At 31.1% G+C, this 10,363-nt stretch overlaps 1 protein-coding gene and 1 non-coding gene across 2 annotated transcripts; both read right to left on the reverse strand.

Moving 5' to 3' along the window:
- Positions 1–214: 214 nt before the first annotated feature.
- LOC101203634 (probable RNA 3'-terminal phosphate cyclase-like protein) lies at positions 215–4,154 on the reverse strand. Its single transcript, XM_004139029.3, has 6 exons — positions 3,780–4,154; positions 3,541–3,690; positions 2,890–3,068; positions 2,034–2,209; positions 1,734–1,947; positions 215–714 (listed from the first exon to the last, which is right to left on the reverse strand). Exons 1-6 carry the CDS (start codon positions 3,982–3,984, stop codon positions 505–507), a joined length of 1,134 nt encoding a protein of 377 aa, XP_004139077.1. The 5' UTR covers positions 3,985–4,154; the 3' UTR covers positions 215–504.
- On the reverse strand, positions 1,148–1,301 carry LOC116401871. Its single transcript, XR_004214274.1, has one exon. It is a non-coding gene; the product is annotated as a small nucleolar RNA snoR2/U65 (small nucleolar RNA).
- Positions 4,155–10,363: the final 6,209 nt, after the last annotated feature.

Here is a 10,363-nt window from a genome sequence, read left to right on the forward strand (position 1 = left end):
GAACCCTTTATTTTTAAAAGGAAAAAGAATTAATTTTAACCCATAACTTTTTTGTTTTTTGAGATAAATGTTATAATCTTAACCCTAAACATAAGATATTTCAGCTACAAAGTTTCTCCAAAGAATATAAAATATATAATATCAAATTGATTAAAAAATTTAGAGGAATATGACTATAATTAAGCTAAACAAACAAAAAGCGAAAAACGAAGGATAAAAAAAAGTAAGCAAGGCGGTATTTGTTGCCGTATGAAACTCATTTCAGTATACATACTACTAAACTCGACTCATTTGAGTGTACAACCCCGCAAGAATTTAACTTAGGCTACATTCATCATAAGACGAATTGAGATCCTGCTTTTACAAACCTCTTCCATATCAATGACCTCCTGGCATATATAAAGGAGTAAAGTTCGTTGAGATGTTTGGATTTTTCAAAATTCTATGGACAAGCAGAAAAGAAATACTATCTCCACTCGGACCAAAACAATTAGGGTGATCAGGTTAGAAGTGCTTCATCGAGAAATTCTTCAAGTCGTAACCAACACATTTCAGTAAGACGGTTTGGTTGGAAGGATCTGGTTCAATATGAAACATTACTTTCAAGAAGTCATATATGTTTCTGAGAGTTTCTATCCCATATGGAGTGATCTCCCCAACCCGAACCTTTGAAACGTCGTTTGGACATAATGCACAAAGAAGGAACAATAATCCCTGCACAAAACAGACATGAATGTGAAGAATCAATTAAGTGAGCAGATTTTAGTTCAAGATTGGCAAAGCAAAGCAGATTGCAAAGTAAAACTTCTAGTAGCCAAGTACTTTAAGCATCTTTCATGTTCTTACTCCTATAATTCTTCTGAAGGACTACCAAACTTTTTCGAACTAATGCAACATTGGAGGCCAAAATGTTTATATATATATACGTACATAAATGCAACTAAAACCAGTTATAAAGCTGCGCATTCATAAAGATTATGAATATTACGACCAACAAGAGATTAATGTTTTATTCGGCCTGGTTCCATGCTCCATCTGGAATTGGAAAGAATCCAAAACAACGTAGGAGGTGAAGGGGCAAATTTTAAGTCCCACGCTTTACATTTATGTCCATTACCTATTAATTGTTTTTAGAAAAAAAAGAGAAAAATGTAATCACAAAAAATGGCTCTGTAAATCTATAATCTATAATAAAAAGACAACAGATTCCTATCAAGGTGTGAAAAAACTTGTGTTTTTGGTTCAGTCATAGCATCGTTGGTCACTGCCAGAGTGAGCTATCAAAGATGTGGCATCAAACTGAAAAAAGCCGCATAAACTGGGGTCCAAACCCATGCGTAGAAGGATGCTGAAGAGTCGAAGACATACATACAGGATACAGCTTGATCCCCGGACTACCAAGAAATTTCAATATAACGAATACAAAAACGTTCATTAATCATTACCTATCTATTTGAGCATCAATGACATTATAGTGACAGTAAATAATAGTTTCAGTCTCTTTCTTCCCCCATGGGCGTTCACTCATATTACAGGATAGCTAATTTGAAACCAACTGTGTGAAGAGGTTCCATGATAATCATACTGATAAATAAAGTCATTAAAAAACTGTCTAATAACAAGGACTTCAATCCAGTAAAGAAATTCAAACGCCTAGTGACAAAAGTAAAGAAACCGAATTAAAATCGATTGAGGTGAATCCAATCAAGAGCTTATTGTTGGAGAATGCTAACCTGGTGTGTGGAGTCAACTACGCCACCTTTTCCTATGTCATTGAGCAGAGCATAAGCCATGCCTTCACCAACATCTTCAGGATTTGGAAGCTCTTGCTTCTCTTCTTCTAACTCAGTTGTTTCTTCAGCATATCCATATGAAACTGCAGTATCAACAGACATTAAACAATCTGTCGTAGTTTCCGCAACCAGTGAAATGCCAAACCCAGGTGAACTGCCATTGAAGACATAAACATGAGGCATTTAAGGATAGAACTTCAGAGTTCAAAGAAATGAATTCAAATCAGAAAGAAAGCGTACTTTCCAGCTCGAGGTCCCTTTCTATGATCAGTACCTATATGCACGTCTGGAAGCAGGCGATTAAACACCCCACGAGTTGCAGTTATCATAGCATGCTCAAACTGAGAAGAGACCCTAGTTGAAAATGAAACACCTCGAATTCTTTTGACCATTCCTTCATCTGTCCAAGATACTGCCTGCACAACCACATCAACGCTTTTCTCTGTGAGAAATGGAAGAAAAAATAAAATAAAACCTTAAAATGAGAAAGCTTAAAACTCTTCAGGATGAAGGATCCCTGAGACTACAAAAAAACAAGGCAATGAAAAAGAAGGCCTCCAGTTTGAAAGAGGGCATATAACAAAATAATTTAAATACAACACTCCAATTCAAGGTACAACGAGAAAAGCCTTGAGCAACTGCAACTATAATTTCCTCCAATAAGTTTTAAAAGCAATGCGATTGTTGTGAAGATCACATGAACTTCAATTTGCAACTTTGTACAACTAAATTAACCTAGTTAAATAGACTTAAACCCAGATTAATCGGACCCAACTGTGTGTGATACTTAAGTTTTTATTGCTTTTAAGTTGTTCTAGTCTTTAATTTCTAATTACTTGAACAATATCTATTCTATATGCTGCATGACTGTGTCCTCGAGATCTAAAAGAAAATATAAGAATTGCTTAGGAAATTATAAAGAATTCTATCTATATTGATACACAAAAATGTAATGATAATAAATAAAAAAACAGTAATTTATAAAACTAAATTAGTCTATAGAAGAATAGATTTTTAAATATCTAAGTTCATTAATTGTATAAATTTGGAGAGAGAAAATGAACATTTGAAGGATGCATAAAATGTTCTAACTCACAGAGAAACTTTTAACAGTTGGGATGGTCAAAATCACTTCTCCACCGCCAAGAGGAGGTACCCCACGACTTTCAATTTTCAAATTTACATCATCTGGATTAACTCCAAAGCGCTTTAACATGGGCAAGGTAGTAGATTGGAAAGTATCAACGGATGGATCCTTTGAATCATTTGTAATACCTTATGAAATAGAATGTTAATCAATTAAACAGAAAAAAATACCATTATACCAAAAACTAAGTTCGAAACCAAACTCTCATTGAGAATTATGAAAGCATACACAAGTACAATACCTAAAAATAAACCATAAAGCAAAACAGCCCTCACACCCAAATACGAAGGAGTTCATTTAATAAAAAGAGTAACAACAATATACATTGGCTATATCTAGTGTATTCTATCATTCTATGAGAAAAGAGGTTAAAAATAAGATTAATATTCAAAGAGCTACACAAACTAGAAATTCCAAAACTTAATTTGATTGAAAACGCTAACGTTTACTTCAAAGTTCAATTAGACGCTTCAATAATTGACATAAGATCATGAAAATCCTACAGCATTCAACTTCTGTACTATAATCCCAAATTCCAAATCGATAGACATGAAGAAAACAAAACTAATTGTGCAGAAAAAAACAAAAAACAAGACTAACCTTTCAGCTTAATGGAGAGGGGTTTACTACCAAACAAAGCTAGAAGGATTAATGGCTCAAGGAAATAGCCAATGGAGCGAGTAAGACCACAATCATGCTCCAAATTTTTCCCACCCATCACAATCCCAGGCTTATACTTCAAGATTGTACCTGAACGAACAAAAGAAGAAGACGCATAAGCAAAATAATGAAACAAGAGAAACTCAAAAGGACAGAATGAAAAAAAAAAAACTGAGTACCGGTCTCATTGATATCAATGAAGCAGTCATCGCAGATCTTCTCCAACAAGTCGAGAAGGGATTTCTCGTAAGGACGAAGACCTGGAGAGATGGTATTGGGTCGAATATCATGGATTCGAACTGGAGTGCGACTAAGCGTTGCCAGTACCAAGTTTTGTCTTAGAATTTGGCTTCCCCTTAATTCCTTGTACTTTGTCTTCCCCATCTTCAATCTTCTTCTCTACCTTCGATTCCTAAAAACTTTTCTTTTATCGGGAAAATATAACTTATAGAGCAGTAGCGATGGCCACGCTACGGCGGTGGCGGGCGGCTGAGAGCGTAAAAGAAAAAAAGAAACCTAGCAACCAAATGGGCATTACATGCGGATTTGAAGTATAAAGATAATATACCAAGATTTTCAAAAATGGTTCGGTTTCGGTTTGGTTAGTGATTCGGTTCGGTTTTCAACTTCATTTTGAACACCCCTAATTCCTATGCTAAATTTTTTTAAATCTCATTTTTGTCCCTTCACGTTTCTTTCTCTTATACTATTAGTGATTGACTCTTATCAGTGACATCATGTCTATTATGTCAATATATTTTTCATGAATTTATCATTGATAACTTGAACTTTGAATTTCTAAACGATATAAATGTTGATGGTCTAACCTAAAATCAATTATTTATTTCAATAAAAATTACAACTATATCAATTTCATTTATACTATCAATGTTAGAAGCTATCATATAGATAGTACGTTACTAGTGATTCAAAGCTATTGCCGATAGCATGTCAATTTGATCTATTTTCTTTGTGCATTTATGCTAAAAACAAGCAGCTACAATGTTACATTAAAATCATTTATATATAGTAGCCTATTTGGGATAGTAGATGTTATCTCTATAAGTGATAGCAACAGAAGAATATAATTGATAGTAGCTATCAAAAATATCAATTGATAGTGTAATTAAACCTTATCCATTCAAAATTTATATGTTTACTAAAGAGATATCACTTAAAAAAAATTCTTCCTAATGATATCACTTATAGTTGCTATTAGTGATATCTTCTAATGCAATCATTGATAGATAATGTTAGTGGTATCATTTTACGTTGATAGCAATATAGAAAAATTACTTATAATAGTTATTATGAATATCAATTGATAGCAACATCTCTTATAGAAAATATTAGTGATAGCAACTGATATCATATTTCTTAAATTGAAATTTACACTAATAACCTCAACGATAACCAACGATAGCAGCTAACTATAGCAAGTAATACCATATTTCTCAATTTGAAAATTACTCTACCTTTCAGTGGCTATCATTGATAAAAGTTATCGTTGACAGTCGTTATTAATTATATCAATTGATAACATATTTTTCAAATTAAAAGCTATCGGTGATAAAATCTATGAGTGATAGCAACCTATAACGTGATCAATTGCTATCAATGATAGCTCTCAATTTAAGAAAAATGGTCAAAAATATTTGTAATGATGACAATTATCACCGACAGTAACTATTAGTGATAACAACCAATATCAGCTATCAGTGATATTCACTAATTGTAGCTATTATTGATAGCTTTCAATGTGAAAAAATCAAGAAGTGTGTGAAATAATCATTACTCAAATTGAAAATTATCAGTGATAACATATTTCATTGATAGCAATTATCGGTGAAAGATACGTTCACTAACAAGTGTTCCAAATGTGAGTTCTAGTTAAAGCAGATGTTTTTCCTTGACCATATAGTATCCGGTGAGAGAGTATCTGTGGACCCAACAAATATAGACCAATAATAATAAGTTAGTCATTCATGAGTGTTCGCAACACCAACTGGGTCAAATTATCGTTTTACCCCTAGATTACCACGATTGTTGCTAAGAGATCATTTAGACTGGGTACGAGATTGCTTTTTCACGTGTGTGTGACTGATTAATCGTGGGGGTATTGTTGTTATTTCACGTTGTGGGCTTATGGATTTTTTTTCTTTTTAAAATTGTTCTATACGGTATAAATATTTTTGCACTCTTCGAATTTTGTAAAAACTCTAAAATTATTATAAAGCAGAATAAAAAACCAACATCAAGTACTTGGTAGAAAGGACTTTGTAAGACGAATGTATATGTTTATACTTTTTGTTAATTTGTTGAAACAAGGCATTGAGCCTGTGTTCGTGAGACGTAAATGTTTTCTTTGATTGCATTGTATTTTTCAAAAAGGTTTTCAAAAGCTATCACTCACTAAGTCATTGACTTACGATTTAATTTTTCTTTCCCCAGGATATAGGTTGTAAAGGTTGAAGGATATGAAGCCATTTAGAATTTCTTTGTTAAGATCTGGTGTTAAGAATGTTTGCATCTTATATTGTTGTAGAACGCATGATTATAAGTTATTATAGAAGTTTTTTTGGGTTATTTTAGTTTTGTGATTATGTTGTTTAAGTTAGGTTTTAGATTGCGGGATGGGGCGTGACAATAGTGGTACCAAATATATTTGGTCAAGATCCTCACCCAAAGTTGTACCGGTCGTCGTTGGGATCTTGATGATATATCATTTTCTAATGTTGTAATGTCTTATCTTTTAGAGCCTTGGATTGGAATCATATACACATAACTTTTATCACGTTTCTAATTCAATTTTATTATACAGCAAGGGGATACGGCTTATTGGTAATGTGTAACAAATTTCCAGCCTATATAATTTGAATGATGACTCTTTACGTCCTCCTTAAGTCAAACGTCTATATGGGAGACCAAGAAAAAAGAGGATCAAATCTTGCTCAAAGAATAAGAAGACAGTATGATATTCTAGTTGTGGGGATATTGGTCACAATTCAAGGGCATGCACAAATCCAATACCTCGTTGAGTTTGAGTATATATATATATTTATTGCACTTTTGGCTATTGTTACTCGTTTAGAAGATTTATTAATTTTATGTGTCAAGTACTTGAAATTTTATTTTCTTATATATTTGTAATTATATTTACACTGTAATTATCTGATCATAATGTTTTTATGTGTTTACCTTTGTGTAATTTTAAGTAATAATGGTTGTTTAATTGTAGATTACTTTATCAATCTTCTTTTTTATGCCATTTTGTTCTAGTGAGAACTCGATAATTTGTTTCTCAGTGTTTCTTATTAAATTCAAATTAACTTATTCTAAAAATATAGCATTTTGTTCATATATATATATAATTAGTTCAGTACCAATAATTAATACAATGGTGGAAAGGAACTAAAATTAAAAAAACATTGCATTAATTGTATTTAGGAAACATGTTCATTTGACTAAATAACATTAACTAATTTATATTTTCTATCAATATTGGTTTGACGTCTATGTTTGGATATTCATATGATTGAATAAATAGAGTGCCAACTAACATGATTTTAGGAGTGCCACACTACTTGGTATTTGTGGTTGTGGACTTAGTCTTAGTAGTTTCGGATCTGTGTAATGCAATTGCAATACGTCACTAAGTAGGTTCATTGCGCGTGTATTATGCTCACCATATCTTTCTATATTGTGTGCATAATTTTAGGCGATAAGTCACGGGTCATAATAATAACATGTGAAATACTCACTATGTACCTCTTCATCTCGTTATACATAAGTCCTCGTTGAGTACAATTTTTTCTATTTCTTGTCCAAGTGCAAGCAAAACAGTAGGTTTACCTAAGTAATTCAAGGTCGAACATAGGGAATTATTTCACAACATTAGTTCTAGGAATTACTCATCAATTAGGCAATATGAAAGAATTAAATAATAACAAATGTAAGAGATACTAAACTAAACTCAATGACTAGACTAAGCAGCAAGAGTCTGCAAAGAGGGAACAAGAAAATCGTATGGTAATGTGAACTAACTTGTATCAAAGAAATGAAGGAAGAAATGTCTACGTATTATCATGCGAATAAGTAATGGGATAACCTTGATGTGATGTAACTCACTAGATGATAACGCGCAAAAATGTTCGTTATTATAGCCCTTTCATTAGAATAATGAAATCAAAATACATAAGAAGATGATCAAAACACGTATTAAAGTGTTGGATTATTAGATCAAGTATTGAATTGTTATGACTATCATGTAGTTATAGTTGTCATAAATTAGTTTTATATTGATTAATAATACATTAATAGTCAACCTAAGCATGAATTGATAATTATGATTTACGTAAATTCATGAGATTTAAGTTCGGGAGTCAATTGTGTGTAGGGAAGGTGTTAGCACCCTACAACCCCATAAAATGTTTATCCAAGTTTATCTTTTAAACTAAATTTAAGGAGTTCACAAAACAAAGTTTTTATTTAGATTTTTTTAATATCGCGTGATTATCAATTCATATCGAAAAAAATAAAACATAAGCATGAATTGATAATTATGGGTGACATAGGAGTCATTAGAAAAATGAAATTTATTTTTGTTTTTTATATTCACCTTAAGAATATTAAGATACCAAAATTTGATATTTTAATCTCAAGGTGTCTATTGAGAAATTTCATATATCTAAGAACTAATGAATTCATAGAAAACACTACTTAGTTCCATTTAAAATATGAAATGTGTTTATAATTTTAAAGACAATCTATTAATTAAATTTCAAAAAGAGAAATTTAATGTATTCATAGAATTTAAATTATAAAATTTATAAAAAACAATATTTTTTCTCCAATTTAGATTTTTATATTTAAATTAATAAATAAATAATAATAATGACAAAACATTGTGAAATTTGAGAAATACCTTAAGATAATATGTTGAGATAAAATAATGCAGAGGCATAAAATAAGTATATAAAATAAATAATGTAGTATGATGCAAAATAATTAATTAATACAGCAGAATATAAAATAATTAATTCATGCAACAAGATGCAAAATAACTAATTAATGCAGACCGATAATTAATTAACGCGTGATGTTAGGTCAAATAATTAATTAACGCAAAATGACAGACTAATTAATTAACACATCAAGATGACAAATGAATAATTATTAACACAGAATGTCAAATGGATAATTAACACACAATACCAAATGAGTGCCAAATAATTAACGATGACATGATGCTAATTAATTAATGTAGAATGTGAATATTTCGAATGGATAATTAACACATGCCAAATGGATATTAGCATGGGGAGTTCAAATGGATACCAAATCAATAATTAATAACACAAGACTTTCAATGAATAATTAACCCATGATGTCAAATAGGTGTCAAATAATTAAAAGAATGCAAATAATTCAAGCAGTGTCAAATGAGTGTTAAGTAATTAGAGTTGATTAATGCAAATAATTAATGCAATGCAAATAATTAATGCAGGATGCTAGATGAATACTTAACACACCAACATGAGTGTCAAATAAGTAACTCACGATACTATGACGCTAATTAATTAATGCATGATGCTAATTAATTAATGCAGATGCAAATAATTAACTCAAAATACACGATGCCAAATGGGTGCGAGTAATTAAAGTAGGTCAACATGCTGATTAATTAATGCAAGATGCCAAATGAAGAATTAACACGCTAGCCAAATAATTAAAGCACGATGACATAATGCTAATTAATTAATCAAATAAATAATTAACATATGAACCAAATGAGTTATTCAAATGAATAATTAACACACCAGCCAAATAGGTAATTTAAATGAATAATTAACACAGTACCCAAATGGGTAATTGAGTCAAATGAGTGCCAAATAATTAACCTAAGATGGAGGTACAAATTAATTAACATAATAGTCAAATGGGTAACTCAAATCAATAATTAACGAGTAGCCAAATGAGTGCCAAATAATTAATGCACAATCATTGACATGAATTAAAATAAACCACAATAAATTTCAAGTGATAGTAATTAAATTGACTTAAATTAAAAAAAAAAAAAACTTACCTGGCAGTCTTAAATCCAATAAATGCAAACGCTTCTTTCTCAATCCTCTCAAATTCTTCCAAATCACAATCAAATGAAAAAAATCTTTTTTTTTTTTTACAATAAAAGTGCACCTTTCCTCTAAAAATCTCAACGTGCCCCTAGAAAAACTTCCTCCTTCTGTTTTTGTACGGCAAGGTTGATCGTTTTATTTTTAGATTAGTAAGTGGAGTTGAATGAAAAACGACTCGGAGAACGTTGAAGAAGGTTGGAGAGTGGGAGAAAGTGAGAGTGTTGGAGAAAGTGGGAGAGTATGTAAAACAAAAATAGTGGCCATGGTTAGAAAAATAGGAAACAAACTTTTTCATTTTTATTTTTTTAAAAATATGTTATTATTTTTTTTAAACATAAATTTAAAATATAAGATTTAAAGTTTAAAATTTAAATTTAAAATTAAAATTCTTTTATAAAAAAACAAATAAATAAATAAATGAAAAAAATGAAAAATGTAGGACAAAATACAGTATTTACAGGACTCAGTTGTTGAGGGTAACCCAATTTTGTGTTAACGCCATGATGAGTTTGTCAACTAGAAGAAGCCTGTTCGAGATTGTTTGTGATGGACAACCCATACTGTCGCACCTTGTTGATTCCCTTTATGATGAGAAGAGTCCTCCGGCTTGCAACATTACCAAAAAG

Source organism: Cucumis sativus, chromosome 1 (genome assembly GCF_000004075.3).
Source record: "Cucumis sativus cultivar 9930 chromosome 1, Cucumber_9930_V3, whole genome shotgun sequence".
NCBI classification, from domain to species: Eukaryota; Viridiplantae; Streptophyta; class Magnoliopsida; order Cucurbitales; family Cucurbitaceae; genus Cucumis; species Cucumis sativus.

Coding starts and splice junctions, on each gene's coding strand:
- LOC101203634 (XM_004139029.3), bottom strand. CDS start 3,984: ATGGGGAAGACAAAGTACAAGGAATTAAGGGGAAGCCAAATTCTAAGA. Junction 3,691..3,779: donor CATTGATATCAATGAGACCG/GTACTCAGTTTT, acceptor TTGTTCGTTCAG/GTACAATCTTGAAGTATAAG. Junction 1,948..2,033: donor AAGGGACCTCGAGCTGGAAA/GTACGCTTTCTT, acceptor CTTCAATGGCAG/TTCACCTGGGTTTGGCATTT.